The sequence below is a fragment of the Polypterus senegalus genome, chromosome 18 (genome assembly GCF_016835505.1).
Source record: "Polypterus senegalus isolate Bchr_013 chromosome 18, ASM1683550v1, whole genome shotgun sequence".
Classification (NCBI taxonomy): domain Eukaryota; kingdom Metazoa; phylum Chordata; class Cladistia; order Polypteriformes; family Polypteridae; genus Polypterus; species Polypterus senegalus.
Window position 1 is genome coordinate 56,225,172 of NC_053171.1, and position 25,491 is coordinate 56,250,662.

A 25,491-nucleotide genomic window follows, 5' to 3' on the forward strand; every position below is an offset into this window, starting at 1 on the left:
ACACGTTTGATCATGTGTGCGGGATGACCAGTGTGTTAGAAGAAAAGAGATCTCAGACTGGCCGCCCTGTATGTCAATCAAGAGGCAAAATGCCATAGGGAGGATATATGACTAATATTAAAATTTTTTTTTTTAATGCAATGCGATCCACCTGCACTACCTTTGCGATCTACTGGTCGATCGCGATCGACGCATTGGGCACCCCTGACTTGGGGCAAGAGGGAGGAAAATATGAGCACATGGAGGAAAGGCCACACAGACAAATGAAGAATGTACAAACTCCATACAGACAACAACTAGGTACAGGACTTGGACCTGTGAGATGGCTGTGCTACCCCCTTGAAGATTTATTGTTCACATAAAATATCTAAGAACTATTGTAGCAGTTGACTAAGAGGCCTCTGGTATATTTTTGTTTATGTAAATATGTTAAAATGATTTGCCACTAGCAGACTACAAAGCCAAGTTATTTGCATCTGATTACAAAGGAAAGTGGATGTAAATGGTTAATGCAGTGGTAGATAACATCACCATTTTGAAATACTGACTGGATACTTTGCTTTATGCTTATATATCGTCAATTATAACACTTTTCTGTGCTCTTGCAGCAAGTTCTTGCGCTTGAACTTGGCAACAGCTGCTCAGCTGTACAATATTTTGGACCTAAGAAGAAAAGGGAAAGTACTAACTAATTTTGATAAACACATAAATAAATGCATACATACAGACATATATGAATAAATATTCAGAAAGTGCATTCCCAGTGCGAGGCTCATTAAAATGAGAGTAGGGAAGACATGCTAAGACCAAAAGTCCTCCTTGAGCCAGTAAGGTGAAGGTTTAGGAGTGCAGTTTTCTGCCATACAGAGGGGAAGAGTTCCATCTTCGTTCTGACCCTCTGCATCCAGGTCTAGTAGAGTACGTTGGCAGGAAGATGGCGGTGGTAATATCTGACAGGCTAGTCCTGGCCTTTCCTCAGGGGCACTGCCACCACTACCTGCACTGTTGCCAGCAGTCCCACTCCAACAATGGTCCACTGTTGGAGGAGTACCAGTGCTTGAGCTGTGTGCTGGGGAATCGCTATTTCCTCTGCGAGGAGACATGAGCTGCCAAGAGTCAGGGCGGGGGCGACAAGCTGCTGTTGGACGTGGTCGGGAAAGAAAGTCCAAGGTCTTGGGTCGCTCCGGAGTAGAGTCATGTAAAGATGGTGCACGACGACGGGGGGTTGGTGGAAAAACCAAGTTTGGATCAGGCAGCCGTGGTATCTCCATGTTGTTGGGTTTTGGGATGGAAGCTGAAGAAGAAATGTATATATACAGTAAATTCTATGACCCCGTGAAATAATTTCTGCATGCTTATTAAATCAATTAGACTAAAGCACTGTGAAATATAAACTTGAAGATTGCTGATTTAACCCCGCCTCTGCCTCACAATGCAACCCTAAGTAAGTCATTTAATTAGTGTTTTTCACCCAATTGTTTGTCCATAACGTAGAAAATAATATATTCAAAAAAGGTCTTGTAATAGGTTATCTTTTATTAGCCTCCTTAGTGTTATGTTCCATTCTGGAAAAACATGCAAAAAACGCTGCATTTTTTTGCAACAAGGAAAAATTGATTATGTGCAACAGAAACATGTTAATACCAAAATGTCAACATAAGTACAGTAGGAAAGGTCTGTCTAGCCTCTGCTGCTGTTCTGATGCACATTTAGTTCACATTCTTCATAGCAGCAAAAACAGATCACTAATTAAAGGGTTAGTATGAATACCTACAGCCACTGTGGTCATCCAGGACTGCAGAAGGGGACCCCTGCTTCATAGGGTATGTTTTGAAACAGTTACCAACACATAGCCCAATATTGCACTGAAGACAATAGGAACATGCCCCTATGTGAACTTTTTTCTTAATATAATTTTTTTTTGTTGCTTGCATATGAGAAGGTAGAATATCAGTGTCTGAACATCAAAATCAAAGCCACTAATTATGTTATTGCAGACTACCATAGTGTAAGGCTTAGTGACTTCCACATTTCTCCTGAAACAAACATTTGACAGCTGCTGCATTGTGAACAGTGCTTAGGGGGCTTGTCCTTCTACTCGATCACAATCATTTTTCCTTTTTGTCACTTTCGGCAGCTCCATACAAACAAATGTATCACAGATTGTTCAGTCATACAGTGCCATATGCATCAGTTGCACTATTCGTATTAACCTCAGGTGACCAAAATTGTTTGATTCAACTTATGGTTCAATTTCAGTTGGCTTTACTGCTTTTCATTTACATGCCATTGTGTTTTTTGGTTGAAGATTTCACTCCATTCATGAATATTGATGAGTTACCTTAGAGTGGCAGAACACATGCAAAAAGGTTTTTTGGTAGAATATTATTTCATTCACAAGATGGCAGTAGGATATTGCCTGGAGAGTTATTTGGATTTAACTCAGTACAGAACTGGTTACCATCTGTAGGAGAGCAGTTTATAGGTTCTATAATACCAAATTCCTTTCTATTTTGCTATGAGATTAACTCACATTGAATGCAGTAAAGTTGCTTAAAGATGCTAAAATGAATTTCACATGGGATTTCACAATTGCAAAACACACTAAAAACTGCTATTTTCGGGAGTTTTTCGTTTTCCACCCCCACATTTCTTAGAAAAGAAGAGTCCAGAAGTGTGCATGGAGTTGGGCCCAACACCTCCAAAAAAGATTTACTACAGATATGATATGGGAGTAAAACAGAACTATGAATTAAATTTATCCAAACATTACTGGCTCATTATTAGTATTACAGTTCAAATTAAAATGAGATCTTTTGCTAGAGGTTTCAGCTATGTACTAAAACTCTTTTAATACCTCATATGTTAAATATCCACTTAACTCGGAAGAACTTAAGATGCTACATGTAAAACCTAGTATCTTCTTTCTTACTGAAACTTGGGTTAGACAATGAGAAATCGTACCCTTATGCCAGTCCTCGCCTGGTGACTATACCTTTCTTCAAAACTCTCAACGATAGATAGATAGATAGATAGATAGATAGATAGATAGATAGATAGATAGATAGATAGATAGATAGATAGATAGATAGATAGATAGATAGATAGATAGATAGATAGATAGATAGATAGATAGATAGATACTTTATTAATCCCAAGGGGAAATTCACAAGGAGAATTCAGGAGGTGGTGGAAATTGAGTAATTCCTGCTTCGTGATCAACTACAAATTTCTCCTTAATGCCTACTGAATGTTTGTTCATTGAGGTCCTAAGATTTGATACAACACTGAACCAAACAACACCATTTCATTAAATGATAGACCTTCAAGACCATATTCCTCACTCTTACTTGTCATTAACAACAGTTTGAGAAAATTAGCTTATAAAATGTGACCAAGAAGTCTTGATGGGCAACTTCAATATTCACATACTGGATGTTGAAATTTCATCTTCATCAAATATTTTCAAGAACGCACATTCTCTCTGTTGGGACTTGATACCACTCTCCTTGTTAGTTGGAGGACCCAGCAGGTAGGCAGCACTTTCTAGTCTTCTTCCTCCATCTCAAAGAGCGAGTGGCAACAGACTGCGTGAGAAGATGAAGATGTTTGATTACCATAGATCTTTTACTAAGATTGAGAACTGGAATGTGGCAAATAAACATGTAACAGCCCTAGAGAACACCCTATAAGGGTAGAATGCAGGTTAGCAATAAATATAAAAAGTTCATGCAATTTCAATGTGAATCGCATACACTGTGTTGTATGATTTATTTATTTTAGAATAAGGGCAGAAGAAATTTTCGGGAAAAATTGCCATCCACCCCAACACAGACTGTTAATTATTTAGACCTGTGTTATCCAAAACAATATTGAGTAAGAATATGAACATCCGTATGAGGCTACATACAGTACTATGCAAATGTTTTAGGCAGGTATGAAAAAATGCTATAAAGAAGGAATGCTTTCACAATTATAAATTGTAATAGTTTATTTTCATCAATTTACAAAATGCAAATTGAGCTAACAGAAGTAAAATCTAAATCGAATCAATATTTGGTGTGACTACCCTTTGCCTTCAAACCAGCATCAATTCTTATAGGTACACTTGTACAGAGTCAGTGATTTTGTAGGATTATAGTCAGATGTATGATTAACCAATTATACCAAACAGATGCTAACGATCATCATCTTCATATGTAGGTTGAAACGCAGTTGTTAACTGAAACAGAAACAGCTGTGTAGTTGACTTAGAATGGGGCAAGGAACAGCCAAACACTGCTACCAAGGTGAGGATGTGGACGACAGTTTCATGTCACAAGCAGGACTGAGCACAGCAACAAGACACAAGGTAGTTCTATTACATCAGTGAGGTCTCTCCCAGGCAAAGATTTCAAAGCAGACTGGGATTTCAAGATGTTCTGTTTAAGCTCTTTTGAAGAAGCACAAAGAAATGGGCAATGTTGAGGACCGTAGAAATAGTGGTCGGCCAGGGAAACAGTGCAGCAGAAAGATGCATCAAGTTTGCTTCTCATCGAAATCAGAAACCTGTGGGACCCAGGTACACCCATCTACTGTCCTGGGAAGTCTGGCCAGGTCTTCATCAAAGAACTATGGCCAAAACACCATAACTCCAACATGGAAACAAGGCTAAGAGACTCAACTATGCATGAAAACACAACAATTGGGATGCATAAAAATGGCTGGAGGTGCTCTGTACTGAGGAGTCAAAATTTGAAATATATGTCTGTAGCAGAAGTTTGTTTATCAAAGGGCAAAAATCTGGTGGAATAATGAGTTTCTGCAGGCAACAGTGAAGCATGGTGCAAATCTGGGGCTGCATTTCTGCAAATCAGGATTAATGGTGTCCTCAATGCTGAGAAATTGAAGCAGATGCTTATCCATCATGCAATACATTCAGGGAGGTGCCTGATTAGCCCCTAATTTATTCTGCAGCAGGACAACGACCCCCAACACACAGCCAATGTCTTTAAGAACGATCTTCAGTGTAAAGAAGAACAAGGAGTTCTGAGACTGATGGTATCACCCGCACAAAACCCTGATCTCAACATCAAGTGTGTCTGGGATTACATGAAGAAACAGGAGGATTTGAGACAGCCTACATCCACAAAAGATCTGTGGTTCGTCCTCCAAGATATTTGGAACAATCTACCTGCTGAGTTCCTTCAAAAAACGGCGTAGAAGTGCACCTGATACCATTTTCAAGGCAAGGGTGGTCACGCCAAATATTGATTGGATTTAGATTTCTCTTCTGTTCATTCACTTTGCATTGTTAACTGATAAAAAATAAATTATCAACACTTATTTATTAGTGTAAGTATTCTTAGTTTACAGCATTTATCTCACCTGCCTAAAACGTTTGCACAGTACTGTATGTGGAGTTGCACTGATTGGCTTTGTCCTGGCTGGCTCTGACTGATTTAACTGTTATTTCTAATGAAAATCGGCCAGATCGAATCTAACTGCCAGTTCTGTGTACTCTTGTTTCTTGTATTATGGGATCTGATCATAAGTACACTGTGAGGACTGGTGCAATATAATTTAGTTTATTGAGCAATTATCAAAATGTGTTTGAACAGCTATGAGCACTCCTTAAATGGAAGCAGTCATGATTTTCTATCTTTCAATAGTGAAAACTACTTTTTCATGTAGGAACATTATAGCATGGAATATTTTCAGTGTTTTTGCATACACTCCAGATGGAAGCAACTCGGTGAGGCACTGCTGCATAAAAGTATCATCAATGCAGTTTATGTTTGTAAATTACTTCAACATAGAAAGTTTACAAAAAAAAAAATTCTTTCCACACAGTAAAATACTACAGTCATCGGTGGAGGTTAAGTTCTAAAATCACCCACATAAAGTGAAAATCATAAGTACCTCCTGTTACGCACACAAAAGCTGCTAAGTTTAAAAAAAGGAAAAAAAAAAAAACATATTACATGTAATGTCAACTGTAGCATAGTAGCTAGCAAGCTAGCATTGCCCTTCACACCACAGGCCTACTATATAGAAGTCTTAAAATATAACTTTGGTATTTTTCAAGTTCAAGAATAATTATTTTGCCTCATGTGCCTTACAAAAATGCCTCTTACTCATGAAAACTGCATTCTAAAGTGAAACATATTTAATACATTTTAAAAGACGGCTAGCTCATTCTTACAATTTACAATGGTGCTTATGGATACCGGGGTCCCACTGTAAAGAAATACAGTACTTTAAAACACACCAAATATGTACATTTTTCAGGCCAAAAATGTTTTGAGCATTGATCCCCATCTTGAGATTACCCACATATTTCAAAACAGCGTATAATGTTGTTTTAAAAATATTAAAAAAAAAAAAAAGACAAAAACAAACCACTGTTGTGAGATTGATCCATTTTAAAAACAGACTGGCTGTGTGTTTTACTTTGTTTTCAGGCCCAGGTGCATTAATTCACCTCAGGAAGTCACTGCCAACCACCATTATTGATTCCCAGATGTGAATTGCAGTTCTGTACACAACTGGACAATACTAACTGAAAAAGGCACACTTACGATTATATTCATTGTATGGAAGCTTGCTCTTTTACTTCGCTAAAATACTATCTGCTGATGTTGGACTGAGTGCACACATGTGCCTCAGTGAGAGTGCACTTGCTTAGCATGGAATCAAGTGGCAAGAACTAAACATTACACTACATATTGTACTTTATGCATAACTTGCAATGTGACAAATAAAATTGTTTTGGTTTGAAGGACTAAACTCATAGTGAGCTACTGGAACCTATCCCAACAAGCATCGGATGCAAAACAGGAAGTCCAAATACACATGGGCTACTTTAACAGCATCAAATCAGTTAGTTTAGTAAGTTCAGTACTTATTTATTAACATAGGCAGAATGGTAAGGCAGAGCAGTAATTCCTGTCACAAAGCACCAGGGTCTGCAAGAGTTCTGCATGTTCTCCCTGTACTGTACATTTATGGACTGACTGGTATCAGACACGCTGAAGGCAGATGTATAATAGATACAGTACACCTGGAGACAACCATGAGAGAATATGTGCTTAAAACTAGGTGGGAACAATTAGGTAGCTCATTTTTAAACCACCAGAGTTGCTCTTGTTAACCTGGTCTGACAAACAGCAAGATTCGGTTTTTAATGAACAGTCTACAGTCAAAGTCTCCTTAAAAAAACCCTATTAGACATATAAATGTGTCACCTGTGTGGGGAGCACTTTGCATGTTTTCAAAGATATGAATGAACAAGTGGGAAGCATGAACATTTTCGCAGGTACTGTGTGTGGTCTCTGTTGTTCATCATTATTATGACAGAAGTGGAGGAGTTGAGGTAAGTTTGAAAGAATTGGCAGCTATATTCATGAAAATATAAACTGCATAATATGCATTTTAAGCAAATGGACTGTCACACCCCTTCAAAAGGACTGCCATTAAGAGAGCGTATATCGAAGAGCTTCAATCTACAGTGCTTCAATCTGGTGTCTATAGCACACGTTGACTTTGAGTTTTTTTTTTTTCTTTTATTTTTAAATTATGCATGCACAAGTCATGACAAGGAAAGGGAGGTGGAATGGCTCTTTCCAAAAATCTAAGGCTTTTATTAAAATTTCAATTTATTGTAATCAGTTCATATTTATTGTTGTGTACAAAGAACGACAAAACTCTTATGTGCTCTTTTCAACATGTTGCGATTTGATGTGCATCTTGCTCAAGAGCCAATGCAAAATAACTACATAGAATGTAATGAATGGGCTGGGATTCAGTGTTACAATGTCATATCTTTACCTACAACAGCTGTTGCAAGCAGACAAATGAGCATGGAATCTATCCTTTACCTTGAGAAAACAGGACCAAAAAATGTGTGATAAAAATAAATTTTTGACGCCTTTCATAATCAAAAGGATGCTTCAAAGTGTTATTTGCCAAGTTTTAAGGCTTTTTTCACCTTTGGACCCCAGTACATACAACAACACATTGTAAACTGCAAGAATAGACAAGGAATGTTTTAAATATATAAACAGAATTTCAAGTGGCAAATTAATATATACTCTGATTCTGAAGAAATAATTTTGACTTGAAAAACACCAAATATATCTTTTAGTAAAACATTACAAAAGATACTTATTAAAAGTCTTACTTAAAAAACATTAAAGACATGCTTAATAAAAATCTGCTGCCTTACTGTTCACTGCTATGGATATCAGCATACAAATACTAAGCTGAGTCAGTGTGTAGTGTTTGCATATTTTTATTGTTCCTGTGTGGAATTTGATCACTTTATTAATTTTAGTGTTGTGCATTTTGATCATTTCAATTTGGTCAAATAGTATCTGATCATGCACTTGGAACACCATCTTTGAAGCATTTTATGTACTGGCTGAAAAAACATATGTGATTTTTTTTTGGTATTTATTAGTGTAGCGAACCATGGACTGATTCATGCCATTTTTATGGGACACAGACACAAAGTACCACTTTTATCATATTCAGAAGTGGTACTCTCTCTTTTTATCTATATTCTTAATTGCACTAGAACTTCAGACAGGTATAAAGTACTTCCATACTGCAGATATCATTTAATTTGCTTTAGTGGAAGCAGCAAAGCCATATAGTATAAGTGCAGTGTGCACGCGAGCATCTTGCATCCCAACCCTTTCCCAAAGATTCATAAAAGTGGCAAAGAACTGGTAAGATGTATAAATTATTAATTTATTGATCACATATTTTGGGAAAACCCATCTAATTCTGATCTGTTGCAAAAAATAAATAAATAAATAAAAAAAATAACTGCATCACTAGTTCTTGGGGACTATGTATTTCTAAAGCTTATGTGGCATATAATAGTAGTCTTCTTATGTTTACCCCCTAAAAAATGACCCAGAAGTGTTGAAGTTTTTTTTTTTTTTTAACAACAGAAAATGTTATGTCTAATATTAAAACAATCTAGATGAAAACTGACCATTCAGCGCAACAAAGCTTGCCAGCCCTATCCACTTAACTCTTCTAAAAAAAACATTGAGTTTTGAAAGTCCCTAAAGTCTTACTTGTCTACCACACTACTTGGTAGCTTATTCCAAGTGTCTATGGTTTGCTGTGTAAAGAAAAACGTCATAATGTTTGTACAAAATGTAACCATAACAATTTACCAACTGTGTCCCCTTGTTCTCGATGAACTTATTTTAAAATAACGGTCTCGATCCACTGTACTAATTCCTTTTATAATTTTAAACACATCAACCATGTCACCTCTTAATCTATTTTTGCTTAAACTGAAAAGGATTGGCTCTTTTAAACTTTCTTCATAATTCATCCATAGCAGCCCTGGAATCAGCCTAGTCACTCTTCTCTGGACCTTTTCCAGCACTACTGTGTCCTTTTTGTAGCCTGGAGACCAAAACTGCAGGGTAGAATGACAATGCCTGACAAGTACGACCTGCACTGCTCATTGTGCTATTGTAGCCTACCACTGCAGAAGGCACAGTGACTTCCACATTTCTTCTGACGTGAACACTGACATTTTTACTGCATTGTGCTTAGGAAGCAACGAGCATACACTTTTTTCATGATCGTTTGATACACATCCCATGGTTTGAACAGTTTTGCTACTGGGCTTTTGGCTTCATTAGAATCATTATTACTGAAATGCAGGTATTTCAAATCAGTAAAAAGCGACACTCACTGATAACAGGCTGAAAATGGATGTCTGTAACAACCGATTTGTGGACAAGTACCACCTCTGACTGAACACCCGCACGCCATTAGCAGCAGCAAGCTGCCAGTGACTGCAACAAGAAGATGGTTACCGTGACTCGTGCTCAGCATAGCATAATTTCAACTACTATCATCTTCACTGGATTAGCATTGACAAACTGTAAATAGTCCAGATAAACATGACCAACATATTTTTAGGCCTGTGTTACACCTAAACTGGCAACGAGGAGGTGCAGGATTGTCAGCAGTAGTATGAAGCTCACTAGCACAAATATCACTGAAACTTGGCAGGTCGAAATCTACCTAATAGGTGTAAGTTTCAGTCAACGTCTGATGACCAATTCACAAGGTCAACACTATTCTCGATTTGAGTAATGGTTCAATTGCAGTTGATTCTAAAACTGGCTTTACAGCTTTTCATTTGTCATTGTATTTTTGGTTAATGGCTACACCCCACTAATGAACACCGATGTGTTATCTTAAGAGTTAAACATAAGGTGGCAGAATGCCTAGAATCATGTTGTTATCTCATCCACTAAATGGCAGCAGAATACTGTTCCGAGAGTTATTTGGGCTTAACATTGTAAAGTGGATAATTTCACATAACCACAAGTCTGACTTGGGCTTAAACATATTTATACAGAATTCTGAGCCCGAATCATGCTCTGGGGTAATGTCAAAGAGGTTAAATAGCTTATATAAGTGAACAGAACATCCTTATTGAAATTAATAAAGAAACAGTTTCCATCAACCTTACTTTGGCTCACAAGACCTTTGTTGTGTTTGTACAAAAAAATTTGCAATTCCACGCAATTTTGTGTATTTTATATTCAATATGCCTATTTCATTCTCTAATGCTACAGATATTTATATTTAAAATATACTCTGTTCTCATGTCTTTCCTGAACCGAGCTGTTGCAATACCCAAGTTTCTCCTTGGGATGAATAAAGTCTTACCTTCTCTTTTCTAATCTTAAATAAGACTACATTCACAGTATATACAAATACTTATGTAAATATTGCAGGCTAGTTTTGTGTGTCATTTTAGTGCTTTTGGTTACATGTAATGGTGTGTGCTGCTTTAACTATACTAGATTTCTAGCATTGTACAGCACTCTATAGCAGTACTGACCTCTCAATACATTACTTCTGTCTCCATCACATGGACATTCTTGCTTGATGGCTCCATCTGAAGGTGTCCGTCGAAGACGCCGAATGGCACTTGAAGCCAAGGGGATATGTGTAGGGGTGAGAGACTGATGAGGATTACGTTTAAAACTTTCCAAATGAGTATTGACAAGGGGGTTGGGTTTTGCAATGGGCTTGGACTCTGGTTTTTCCAGTTCACTAGGCTGGAGATACACAAGCAGCTCCTCACTGTCAGAGCGCAGAAGAGAACGTGTTGAGTTACAGTCAGACAAAGATGACAAGGACAAAAGAGTGAGAGATGATGGGAAGGGTCGATCCACAGTCTGGGGAGGAGGGTGATGGCAAGTGTCTTTTCGAAACAGCTTGCGAGTCGGAGGAACTCCAGAGCAATGAAAAAAGCTTTCCTTTCTTGATTGTCTATTTTCCTGGTAATTTCCTTGTTTATTCATTCCCAAAAGATTGAACCCAAGACCCACAGCAGCTAACAGTGCTCCACAACCAAGAAATACAAGTTCAGACCTACGAGCTTGTGTAGGACTTCTTTTTAAACTATTGACAGGAGTACCGGGTGTAGATCCAGGAGGGGGAGCATGTTCCCCATTGCCTTCCACAACATATCCATCATCTTCTGTAGTCCTTTGGAATGGAATACAAAGGTAAGAGTAACCAGCAGGTGTAGGTGAAGGAGCTATGTTCTCCATTGGTTTCATCGAACAAACATCTTTATTCTCTGCAATAAAATACATTCACATTAAAAATGAAAAAAAAAAGATTTTAATATATTATAATATATTACATATTTCATATAATCACCATTAAGAAAACTTTTACAAGAAATAATTTTATTGGCACTTTTATGCCACCACTTAAAAAATGAGGAATTATGAAAAGTAAATACCTAAATTTACTGGGGATAAAGTAACAGACACACTGCAAAAAACACAAAGTTTACAAATTAAACATACAATTTCATAACAAAATGAAATAGTAAGACAGGAGGAATTCAGATGTCAACAAGAACTGAAACAGTATATGAATGACCCTCTGCACAGAACACTCAGTTCCATAAACTTAAAGCAAAATGCGGATGTGTCAACAGGTTTCAAGGCAAACTGTTACCATTGTGCCTTTTTTAAATGTTATAATTTTCCTTCCATCCTGATGCGAGTCCTCTACTTGTGTTATTTAGATATGTAATTTTCCCACAGTAGTTTCCTCTTTTCTCTCTTTATTAGGGTCTTCTGGTGGTACTTGAGCTCTCCTATGTATTCCACCAGTTTGCTTTGGTTCTTTGTCGAGGCATTATTTACTCTTTGCCTTCTTTTTTGATGCTCTTTTTATGCTTTGCTCTTCATAAGATTTGTTTTTTGACTATTTTTGTTTAACATTTGTTCTTGGGATTATGCTCTTGGTTAAGCTGACTTGTTTTTGGTTATGTTTGGACTGCGCTGTTTGATGTTAATTTATTAATTTCATCCTTTGTATTTTCTTTGAGAAATGTATTTTGTATTTAGCATTCTGTTGCATTTTTAAATCTATTTTTTAATTGCAGTGGGTATTTAATAAATGTAGTGTTTAAGGTATTCTTAATTTGGGCCAGGTGTTTAGGGAACTCCCATTTCCCATTTTGAGAATTTAGGTGTTGGACTTTTTTTTTTTTGAGTTGATAGGCTTTAGGTCATTTTTGGAATTATTAAGGTCTTTTCTTAAAGACTGTAGGTCTTAGGCATAATATTAAATGAGTAATTCTTCTCAACTGTGGAGAATTATATTAATGTAAGTTGTAGGTAGTGTGGGGTGCAAGGAACGTGGTTGAACTAGAAATTAGGCATACTATATTATTACAATATGTTATGGCCACATATCATTGTTTCATCACAGCTCCAGCTCTTAAACTCTCTGAGCTCGAAATATACCTACAAACTCTACTGCAAAGTGTTTAATGTTCCTGGCTATGCATTAATGAGATGCTCATTTGAAATGAAAAGCAGAAAACCTTGGAGACAGAGAGAAAAAGGCTTACAGAACAGGCAATAAGATTTTTTTCTAGTAGGGATCACAATGCTGGGGTTTAGTTTTTCATAGTAATGTAGCATTTCTAAGGACACTTTGTCTTAAATAACATTGTCATTACTAGTCATACGAAACTGTCCAAAATACACTATATGAAGCATTAAATGAATATCTAATATATTAATGCATGATTTTAATGCATTTCACACTATAGTTGTAAAATGAATTGCAAAATTATGATATTACCTATACTAGGGGTGCCCAACTTCAGTCCTGGAAGACCACAGTGGCTACAGGTTTTCATTCTAACCATTTTCTTACTTAGTGACCTGTTTTTGCTGCTACTTAACTTCTTTTGAATTAATTTTAATTGACTTGCTCTTGAAGACTCAGACTCATTAGTTTATTTTCCTTAATTAGTTGCCAAACAGTAATGAGATACAAAATGAGCCAAAACAGGACCAGAAAGCTGTGTTCATCATACAGTATCTGAAAATAAAGAAAGATGACGGTCTCAGGAATGTTGATCTGTTCAGGTCCCCAAACTATTTAAAAAGTGCTCTTAGAAAGGAGAAAATCAACCATTTCGGAGATGTCTGCTATTGCACAATGAGAGCATCAAGCAGCCTTGGAATTAAAGAATGGGCTTAATTAACAACAAAGCTCAGTGTCTAATTAATCAACTGGTTGGAGTTTCAGGCCCTGACTTAGTTGGTCTTCTGTTGGCTCACTCACTTCACATTTCATTTCTGTTTGGGTGCCATTTAAGGAAAGAAATGAAGCAATTCAGAGGAATGAAGAAGAAATTCACAGGAACAAACCGTAAAAAAACAAAGCAATTACAATTAAAAGAAGTTAATCAGCAGAAAAAAAACAGGTCACTAATTAAGGGTTAGAATAAAAACCTGCTGCCACTGTGGTCCTCCAGGACCGGAGTTGTGGACCCCTAACAGACTATTTATTATTAGGGCTGATGATTCATTGTCGTTAATCCATGCAATTAAAGTGTTAAAACTTTCTATGATTAAACACTTTAATAAAAACACCTAAATGCATTAATTAAATCTGGTTAATATGACCACACTTCATATGCTATTATGGAATCAATGGCAAATGAATCCAAGTCTATTAAAAGTAGTTGTGCAGGTCACTGGTTCTCAATCCCTGTTGCAACATTACAGAATTACTGGGCAGAGAACAATACGTTCCTCCACTCAATGATTCTTCCAACAATCTGCCATCTTGAAGTCGGGATGTCAGGATTGCGTATGGTCCTACCATCTTTGTACGTTTCGAAGATGTGTTTTTGACCGAATGACGCAAACTGACTCAGCCTTTCATGATTTGAGAATTGTGACAGCAAAAGCCTCTATGCTTTAAAAGTCTTAGATGCTTATAAAAGGATAAAAGAGACAAGGTTTGGCAAGAACTATAAGTGCTTATGAAAAATTCTGACCACGTTGATAATGATCAACATACATCAGAATAACCATTTATTTAAAATCCCTGGATATGTTGTTAATAAAAAAAAAAAAAAACTGGTCTTCTTAAGCATTAGCTGAATTTAATATCAGAAAACCAATAAGGTCTTAACACGGCATTACTGACAGAACCAACCAAAGTGCTAGACGAATGTACATGATCATGTGAATTAACATTTATTGAGCTGTTGACCGATTAGTGTTATTGTTTATTTGACTCGTTCTGTTACACAATAAACTAAACAGAATTATTTAATATGGTCAGGCAAGTGGTTATTGAAACTGTTTTTCATTAGAAGAGTTATTTCTGCTAAACAGAAAAATATTAATATGCTTGAAGGAAATACACTAAATTTAGATTAAGATGCAGTTAATTTCAATGAAAATTATTTAGTCTATTCTATGGCAATTCTTTTAATAGAACAGCAGCCCTAACTTATAACTTTGTAGATGGATGCTGTCTAAGCAAACTAAATAAGAAAGTAGTATTGCTTATCCCCTACTATGAAAATGTCAGCATAAGACAAGGTTTAAACTTTTATTTAACTATGTTTACAAAATGAATCATGAAATTTGCCTTCTCAGTTGCATCCACATACACAAAAACAAAAAGCACAGAGAGACAACAGTTTACAAATTTTAAAAATTCAGAAACACATCATTTACTTGCATTGGTAATGCCTGCCAAATGTGTTCTGAGATTTTTCAGGTGAGGAAGACATAAGTTTTGAGGTAATTAGTAATACTCACTAATCATGGTGCCGGAGAATGGCGTTGTGTTGCATGTTGATTGGCACATGCAAGAAAGAATTTCACTGTACTCTGTACACATGACAGTAATGACCCTATAAACCTATTTGAAAACAATACTTTGATAAGTACTTCAGATTGGCAATAGGAGTTTACCTAGACATATTTATCTTACTCACAAACACACTTCATTACTACTGAATCTTTTCTAACTCTAATGTTTTTGTTACAATCTGCTGTATGACAAAGAATTGCTGAATTGTTTTTTGCGTGTCTTCAATGCAACTCTCCTGCCTAATTTAATGAAGGCAAAAATTATTTCCAGTTTCTCATTCACTGCCCTCTGACACATGCTTATCAAGTCATAAACACCAGCTCCAATAATTTTTCCTGCATGTCTGGTAACCTGCTGGAAATTTTTAAAATAAAATGTGGCTAATCAGATCACTAAATCAAAAAATGGAGCTCAATCTTCCTTGAATGGTCCAAGTTTACAGTGGAGAAATAAACTGCTTTTAAAATAGATAGTTTTTGTATTTATACTTCAGTTTAGATCATCATCAATATGGATTTTCCAGATATTTACATTCAGTCACTCCTCTACATCTTTTCTTGGGAGTACCAAGCATTGAACATACCAATTTTTGCCTATAAGACTCAAAAGCTATTTCTTTTGTCTTTTTGATATTCAGATATTCAATAAGCAGTCCATTCTGATTTAAGCAGCAGTCTTTGCCCTTCTCGGATATGCGTCATTATAGTGTCATCTGCATTCTTCTTAATGAAACAATGATCATTGTTACCTCTCAGATTACTGGCGTACAGCATAAATAATGTAGGTGACAGAACATGATTGACCTAAATGAATGACCTTTAAAAAAAAGTCTTTTTTTAACCTATTTGTGAACCATTTTAAAGGAAATCCAGATTATATAATGTAACATAAGAATTTAAAATCATACTTTTCAATTTTTCAATCAATATCTGAGGCTAAGTAGTACTGAGTACTGAAAAGAAAGTGCTCTAACATAGGAAATAGGCCTATAAAGAAATGAGTAAATATTATGTAACATATACAGTGGCACATCACCTGTACTTCTCTATGCACAATACCCAAAACTGGTGATTATCCTTAGAGGGCCAAGTATGTCATTAAGGCTGCATTCACACTAATTCTTTTTCATATAAAAACCACTGACTTTAGTCTTTATTTTTGCTTTCATTCACAACAACCTGGCATTTCTAACTCTCAAAAACATACTTCTAAAAAAGTTCTCCAGAACCATATACTTCTGAATTTGCTGGCTCAGCGTTGCAGTGTTGATACAGTGCATCCGGAAAGTATTCACAGCGCATCACTTTTTCCACATTTTGTTAGGTTACAGCCTTATTTCAAAATGGATTAAATTCATTTTTTTCCTCAGAATTCTACACACAACGACAATAATGACAACGTTGAAAAAATTTACTTCAGGTTTTTGCAAATTTATTAAAAATAAAAAAACTGAGAAATCACATGTACATAAGTATTCACAGCTTTTGCTCAATACTTTGTTGATGCACCTTTGGCAGCAATTACAGCCTCAAGTCTTTTTGAATATGATGCCACAAGCTTGGCACACCTATCCTTGGCCAGTTTTGCCCATTCCTCTTTGCAGCATCTCTCAAGCTCCATCAGGTTGGATGGGAAGCGTCGGTGCACAGCCATTTTAAGATCTCTCCAGAGATGTTCAATCGGATTCAAGTCTGGGCCACTCAAGGACATTCACAGAGTTGTCCTGAAGCCACTCCTTTGATATCTTGGCTGTGTGCTTAGGGTCGTTGTCCTGCCGCTGAAAAACATCCCCACAGCATGATGCTGCCACCACCATGCTTCACTGTAGGGATGGTATTGGCCTGGTTTCCTCCAAATGTGACGCCTGGCATTCACACCAAAGAGTTCAATCTTTGTCACATCAGACCACAGAATTTTGTTTCTCATGGTCTGAGAGTCCTTCCTTTTGGCAACACCAGGCGGGCTGCCATGTGCTTTTTACTAAAGAGTGGCTTCTGTCTGGCCACTCTACCTTACAGGCCTGATTGGTGGATTGCTGCAGAGATGGTTGTCCTTCTAGAAGGTTCTCCTCTCTCCACAGAGGACCTCTGCAGCTCTGACAGAGTGACCCTCGGGTTCTTGGTCACCTCCCTGACTAAGGCCCTTCTCCCCCGATCACTCAATTTAGATGGACGTACAGCTCTAGGAAGAGTCCTGGTGGTTTCGAACTTCTTCTACTTACGGATTATGGAGGCCACTGTGCTCATTGGGACCTTCAAAGCAGCAGAAATTTTTCTGTAACCTTCCCCAGATTTGTGCCTCGAGACAATCCTGTCTCACAGGTGTACAGATAATTCCTTTGACTTCATGCTTGATTTGTGCTCTGACATGAACTGTCAACTGTGGGACCTTATATAGACAGGTGTGTGCCTTTCCAAATCATGTCCAATCAACTGAATTTACCACAGGTGGACTCCAATTAAGCTGCAGAAACATCTCAAGGATGATCAGGGGAAACAGAATGCACCTGAGCTCAGTTTTGAGCTTCATGGCAAAGGCTGTGAATACTTATTATGTACATGTGTTTTCTCAATTTTTTTATTTTTAATAAATTTGCAAAAATCTCAAGTAAACTTTTTTCACGTTGTCATTATGGGGTGTTGTGTGTAGAATTCTGAGGGAAAAAAATGAATTTAATCCATTTTGGAATAAGGCTGTAACATAACAAAATGTGGAAAAAATGATGCGCTGTGAATACTTTCCAGATGCACTGTAGGTAAAAAAAAAAAAAAAATCAGGCCTGTGGAGTTGGCATACAAAACCTTCAACTCTGACTCCTCAATATATGGTAATATACAGGCAAGATTTCCCATATGTGGTGATTGTAAAGTGCTATATAAATAAAAAAAATAAAAATAAAAAAAAAACCCTGCTGATTTTGTTAAAATTTTTCTCGCCATTGTGACCTTATGCATGGTTTAAAACACCACAAATATTTTGAAATTTGGAGAAGAGATAAAACACCAAACACACACTAGCAATCAGTCTTCAATGTAAATTAAAATGTATCCTGAAAATGAAAAAAGTTTAATAAAATTATTATATGTGAAACTGCAAATTTTAACATATTACATTACAATTTACATTGAGTCAGAGTCAGTGCATTTTTACCAACTCTGACTCTGGTAACCCAATAACTGCTTCTGAGTTTGACTCCACAGCCCAGGCATAAATTAAGTTTTCTGAAAACAGACTCTAATCATGTTCCGATTTGTTTGTGCTTATTACATAGTCCTTCCCTAGCTGGATCCTGCTCATTAAAACATCTCATTCCCTAATGGGTCACTTTTTACAAAAGAAAACCATTGTCCAACAAACGAGGAGTTACTTTCCATGGTGATTGTTTTGTTGTTTACTTGTATGCATCTTATTTGCACTTTGTACACTTTAAATGCTGTATACACGTGCAAAAGACAAATAATTTACTGACCACTACAGTTTTGTGATAAACCCCGAAGCCAGAAACGTTTTCATGACTTCAAGGATTTTTCTGCCAATGTGTGCATGGTTTTTATAAGTAAACGTCTACATTAAATGCATTTTATTGTGGGCAGATATACTTTCTTAAATGTGAAAATACTAGTGTGGAGTGGGACGGTTTCTGTTTAAGGATGCCACTTTTAAATGAAAATGTCATAGTGTGGACATAGCCCAAAACATTATTCACAAAATGTTCAAACCATCTCAGTGCAATGGAAGTGAGGAATACTGCCATAGATCAGGCATGATACCACAGGCACCATTTAAAAACAACTGAAAACATGAAGATAAACAAAATTTGTGTTTTGTATTTATTTACTTACTTATCTACCTATTTATGCATGTATTTACTTAAAGAGCTTACAGTATGTAAAAGACAAATTTTTCCCAGGGTACAAATAAAGTTCAATCCAACTACTTGAAACAGGATTTCAGGAACCACGCTGATGAACTATCTGGCTCCACTGTCTTGTTGGCTCTGTCACCACAAAGATTTCTATACTTTAGCTATGTGGACCCTTATTCTTGTCATATTTCCAGAATTTTTACAAAGCTTCTTCTTTACTTCCTCACAATGCAATTTAATTTATATGTATTTAGTTTATTAGCGGAAAACTCACAATCCTTTTTTCCTAGAAAGAAAAAAGTATTTTTAGCACCAAACCAGTAATGATTTTTTATTACCTTTTAACACCAGCTTTGGATTTTAATAATTAAAACTCCAGTAGGTTTTGTCCCCATACATGATTTTAATTAAGTTATTTTAATTAATTAATTTACAAAGACAGTGGGGAACCACTACCACCAATATCTAGGATCCACCTGGATAATACAAAGAAAATCATTCTTGCACCAGTAGGGTCAACACACATTCGTTATTAGGTGGTAAAGGTGCGAGAGAGGCAGTTAGCCAGTAAGGGACATAGGGTGATTAGGGTCCAGAATGGACAAGCTGTGGTGGGCAGTTTAGCCATGACATTGGGGTAAACTGTACTCTTTTTGAAGAACAATGTCCATGGATCTGTCATGACCACAGATCGTAATTAACTCATTTCATCTAATATGAAAAACAATGCCAATTTTTACAGCACAGTGTCCCTGCCACTGCACAGGGGCACTGGGATCCACACACAAATCAAAGAATAAGCACCCCTTGCTGGAGTAATAAACACCTATTCTAGCAGCAACCCAAGCTTTTCCTAGTTTATGTCCACTCCAAGTACTGTTCAGCTCAAACATACTTAGCTTCACGTGGATTGCTTGTTGTGAAGTGCAGATTGTATGTTTAATGGAATTGTGCTATCTTTGTCTGTAAAACTAGCTTTCGTTTGCCTCATTTTCCTAGATACTAATTCCACAATAGGACTAACTTTATAATAATTGGTTATCAAGTTATTATTATTTGGACACACTTTGATAGTTTTTCCTTGATGATCATGGAGTCCTAGAAATTAAAATGCCAACTTACAGTATAAGTAACCTTAGTAAGGTTGTGGGAGGATGTCAGCATATATGGAGTGGATAGAGCAATTATAGCAGACTAAACACTAATGGACAGGGTGAGGCTGGATACATGGAGTGACAGAGACTTGAAGACCTAAATGGACAGCCTTTCCTCAGATTTCTGGAAGATTCTTTTGGGGATGGCAACAGAAGCATTGTAGCTATAAACTCTGTTAGGTAGATGAGCAGCAAGAACAATCAATCAATCAAAGTATGTATGTGGAGGGGGTACCTGGAAAATGGAAGAAGTAATGGGAACCAATAAGCTGAAATGAAAACTGAGGAGAATTTGTGCAGTTGGACAAAGGTATTAAGAGTCAGGTGTAACTACAAACTACTTGCCGAAGATGCGATGGTGTGTGAGCACCAACTCACTGCAGTGTCTAGATGCACATTTCTAGTTTCAGACATATTCTCCATGGCCATTAACAAACAGGCAAGTTTGCTTGGTGTGCTAAGCATACACAATTATTTTTTAGCAAAACAGAAAAAATTACTTTTCCTGTTTTTTTAAGGAATGAACTGCATATTCCGTGTGATGCCTCAGTCTTTACTGAATAAGTGCTACTTGACACTTCTGAGAGGGACAAGTTTGCAAAGGCACTCTAGGGTTAAGTCATTACCAGCACATAGCTGTTATGTATTAATGTATTTGTTGTCACACATGTGCACTTGGCAGGTACTCTAAAGGCTTAACTAAGGGTAAGACGTGGAAACAGGGGTTGACGAAGTCCACATGTCTTTTCTCCTTCTCTTAAAGATCACAAGTAGGGAAGCCCAGCTAAAACACTGCCAGCAGTCACACACCTTTCCTGACCACACCTCCCTGCTGACCTCACTTCTGTCCCATCCCTCATGGACCTGCCTCTCCTCTTCTTGTCCAGCACCTATAAAAACTCATCAACCTCATCTTATGAGTCAGTTCCATTTTGGACTCTGCACCAAACATTACTCTGACTTTTTTTTTTTTTTTTTTGAGAGAGAGAAATAATTGTTGTTTACAATATGCGGGGTGGATCCCCAAACCTTTTTCCTTGTTTGCCTATGTTCTTACAATGTATATATTTTATTGTCATTTTTATTATATTGTAGTAATTATGTGTTTTATCATTATGTATTTTCTGTTTTGTTACTATTGTTTTCTTGTTTTTAAAATATGCCTATGTTACTTATTCTTTGTGGGTGGTTCCCCAAGAGGTTGTGCCACCCTGACATCAGAGGTCCTGGGTACTCCTGTATTTATACTTGAGCCAGAAACAAGATTCAGCAGTCAAGCATTTTGGCTTAGAGTGGAGCTTTGCTTGTGTGGATTTACTTTTTTTTTTTTAATTATATTTTGCCTTGTTTTCTGTGATTCTGCCTTTGAACTGTGTTTGGGACATGTTTGCTGTGGATTGTTTTTCTAGAAACTTTTTTTTAACCTCTTTTTTTCTTCTGTTTAGCTATTGTGCTTTATTACCTATTTTTGTCAATAAATCTTTGATGTATAAAGTTTCTTTTTTTCTCTGTTAGCACACAAGCTGGAGGCTGACGGTAACCCTCCTCTTTGCAGAGCTTGTGTTATACTTCGGGACATTTTTTGCTATTTTGACATCTCAACTTGTTTGGTGTCTGCTAGGCCAGAATTCTGCAGTTAGACGCTTTAAGGCTAGCTAATTCTGGGGCGAGTCTTCTTGGTCAAGATGGTTAGGTTAAGGCTTTGCCTTTATGGTAATTTTAGGAGGCCTCATTCACTTTTTACTACATAAGAGGCTACAAATCACAACAGAAAAATAATAAATATGCCTGTTTATTTAAGGGTTGAACTTTTCATTCTCAATTTCTTTAGTCACATTCATTAGAATTGGGGGAAAGTACAGATAAAAGAGTCTGAGAGAAACCAGTCTATCAATGGAAAGATGGGATGCTGGAAAGACTGGTGTTAAAAGTGGAACAGAAGAAATGAAAGATCTGACATGGAGAGCTGGTACCATGCAGAAGGCCAATGGTCCAGCAAATTAAAAATGGAGGTGATCATCCAGTAGTCTCAGTTGCTCTCCATGACATGATTGTGTAAAATTTACCCCCTCCACCGGTTTGCCATTTACCAAAAATCCACAATGCTTCTGGTGTTGGTCTGTATGTGTCAGCAAGTATTTTTTAGAGAAATGGAAAGGCTTTCATCAGCTTCCTGAAAAGCTCTTTTCAGGGTTTAAACTACCCCAACTGTGGAATTTAAATCAAGATACTGTGATTATCAAGTTAGTTTGACAATCCAGGGGTAGGCAGGCATGCCAAGGGCCTGTCTGTGAAAACGTCCTTCGAAGGACTGAAGTTGCTAGGGGAGCCGATGTGCTGTAGGTGAGATTGAGGAAAATCTGCACAGTTGGAGCTCAGGTTATGACTGACTGTGATTAGTAAAACAGTAAATGTGGCTTATTTGTTAAATGGCTTAACTGCTCTTTCTTTGCGATGTCTCTGCCTTCCTTCTCTAGTGAGTGAGGAGGCTGGGACAACCGTGCTTTGAACTTCTGTCTTGAAAATAGCTGTAACTGCTATTATTAAAGAACCAGTTATATAATAAGTGAATAAAAATATATGTTGATCCATTGGGAAATTTCTTAGCTGCTAATAAGGACTAACATGTGAAGGAAAAAAAAATACTAAACTTTCATATCATTATAAATTAAATTAAAAAAAAAACAAAAAAAAACATCATATTATCAAACATTGCCACACCCCTTACCTATCTCTGTGAGACTCTGCACACACTGAATAGCAGGGCTGCTGTGTGGTGATCTCCCCAGATTCGGAGTACTTGTAGACCACTGCTTATTTGCATCAATTAGAACTCTGAGGCTTTAAAAACATAACATAAAATATATTATTACTTTTATACAGACAGAAAGCAAGTTGTATACTAATAAATAATTGACGATTCTAATCACATTTTTGTAAGCTTACTAGAACATGTGACTAACAATGAGGTATCTTCCTTGCCTGTATCATCTGGGTACACCAGGGAGGGAGTCTGAAATCATCTTACTCAGATAATGAATAATATCAACCCATTAATGGGAAACAGTCTAAATTAGTGATCTTTTAATTTTTGTGGCTGCAAAACTGTGTGTGAAACAATGCATCCAGACATACATAAATTTGTTCTATATAGCATGCATATATACACACACATATATATACATATATATACATATATATATATATATATATATATATATATATATATATATATATATATATATATATATATATATATACACACACACACATATATATATATATATATATACACATATTTTGAAGGATCCGGGGGCCTCTTCGGTTTTTTCCATAGACTTTCAGTTGGATTCTCTGAAACCAACTGAGAGTTTCCTTGGCTGTGTGTTTGGGATCCTTGTCCTGCTGAAATGTCCACCCTTGTTTCATCTTCCACATCCTGGTGGATGACAGCAGATTCAAGACAGGTCAATCAAGAATGTCCCAGTACATTTCTCCATTCATCCTTCCTTCAATTATATGAAGTCTGCCAGTACCATATGCTGAAAAACAGCTCCACACCATGTTTCCACATCCAAACTTCACTGTTGGTATGGTGTTTTTGGGGTGATGTGCAGTGCCATTTCTCCTCCAAACATGGTGTGTGCAATGACATTCAAAGAGTTCAATTTTGGTCTCATCTGACCAGACTCTATTCTCCCACTATTTCATTGGCTTGTCCAAATGTTGTGCAGCAAACTCTAAACAAGCTTCAACATGCTTTTTCTTCAGCAGTGGAGTCTTGCGCAGTGAGCGTGCATAGAGGCAATGGTGGTTGAATGCATTACTTATTGTTTTCTTTGAAACAATTGTACTTACTAATTCCAGGTCTTTCTGAAGCTCTCTGCAAGTGGTCCTTGGCTCTTGGACAACTCTTCTGATTATTATTTTGACTCCTCTGTCAGAAATCTTGTGAGGTGCACCTAGTCATGGCCGGTTTATGGTGAAATGATATTCTTTCCACTTCCAGATTATGGCCCCAACGGTGGTCACTAGAACATTCAGAAGTTTAGAAAGAAGTCTGTAACCAATGCCATCAGTATGTTTTGCATAAGGTTACAATAAGGTTGAGAGAACTCTCTGCTTTTTCCCATCATAAGATGCTTCTTGTGCGACACCTTGGTAATGAGAAGCCTTTAATAGGCCATCAATTAGGACTAAACCAGCTGATATTAAGTTGCACTGAAAGGGGGCTATCAGGATTGCTTTCTAAATACTGACAGAATTCAGCTGCTTTCTTGGAATTCCATGTCTTTTTGCACCTCCTTTTCTTCAAGTGTTTAATACTTATTCCCTGTGCCATTCCACTTTATTATGAATAATTTATGGACTCACAGTATTTGATTTCTTTGTATGTTTTTTCTTTCTTTTAATGGATTAAACACATTGTCTTCAGTTCTTTTACTACAGCATTCTCAGCAAGAGTGACTTACTGTGCATTAAAAATGTCAATAATTGTTTGTGGCACTTTAATCTGTTTTGTCGCACACTGTGTCTTTTTCATTGTTTTTATCATGCATGAGTTGAACACACCTCAAAAACTGCAATGTGCAGGTGTCTTGGCTCTATCATAAATCTAAGGGTTTTATTAAAAATATAATGGAGTGTTATTGGTTCACTTCAAATCTGATACTTGTACAAAATACAAGGAAAGTCTTACGTGCTCTTTTAACTAAGCTGCCACTAAGTGTGAATCTTGTTCAGCAGACTATGTAAAAATAACAACACAGAGTGGAATTGGCAAAAAATCTGACAAAACAATCAAACGATGTGAAGGCACATCTGTCTGTTATTTCACGCCTTGGAAAAACACAATTATGGAAAAAACAGAAATACAGAGGTACACATTGGATAATAAGCAAAATACAGCTTAATGCTGGGGGCTTATCGTGGTTGTCTCAAGAAAAATAGGTCCAAGAATCTGTGATAAAATAATTACTAATTGTTGCCTTTCGTTATCACAAGGATGATTTATAAAACATGAAAATCATGTTTTGCTAAATCAAAACCTCTGCTGCTTCAAAGTGAACATATAAGGTAGACTTTTTCATTACCCTGTGGGCCCATGTACCCTTTCGTCCTATTGTAAACTGCAAGAGCTGTGACAGAATAATTCTGAGGTAACAGTCAGTCAGTCATTATCCAACCTGCTATATCCTAACACAGGGTCACGGGGGTCTGCTATAGCCAATCCTAGACAACACAGGTCGCAAGGCAGGAACAAATCCCAAGCAGGGCGCCAGCCCACTG

General features: G+C 36.9%; 1 protein-coding gene across 2 annotated transcripts in view; it reads right to left on the reverse strand.

Annotated features, from left to right (window-relative positions):
- Window positions 1–137: 137 nt before the first annotated feature.
- map3k9 (mitogen-activated protein kinase kinase kinase 9) overlaps window positions 138–25,491 on the reverse strand; it is a 150,514-nt gene continuing 125,160 nt past the window's right edge. Inside the window, exons 9-12 of one of the 2 annotated variants that reach the window (XR_005631310.1) lie at window positions 22,931–23,043; window positions 10,868–11,614; window positions 3,478–3,587; window positions 1,209–1,294 (exon numbers count right to left, since the gene is read on the reverse strand). Coding sequence is in view for 1 of the 2 variants with exons in the window: in XM_039741833.1 (XP_039597767.1) it covers window positions 801–1,294; window positions 10,868–11,614; window positions 22,931–23,043 (1,354 nt within the window). In the remaining variant the exon portion in view is untranslated. Of the gene's footprint in view, window positions 1,295–3,477; window positions 3,588–10,867; window positions 11,615–22,930; window positions 23,044–25,491 lie in introns of both variants that reach the window. The other variant, XM_039741833.1, reaches the window with a different exon arrangement.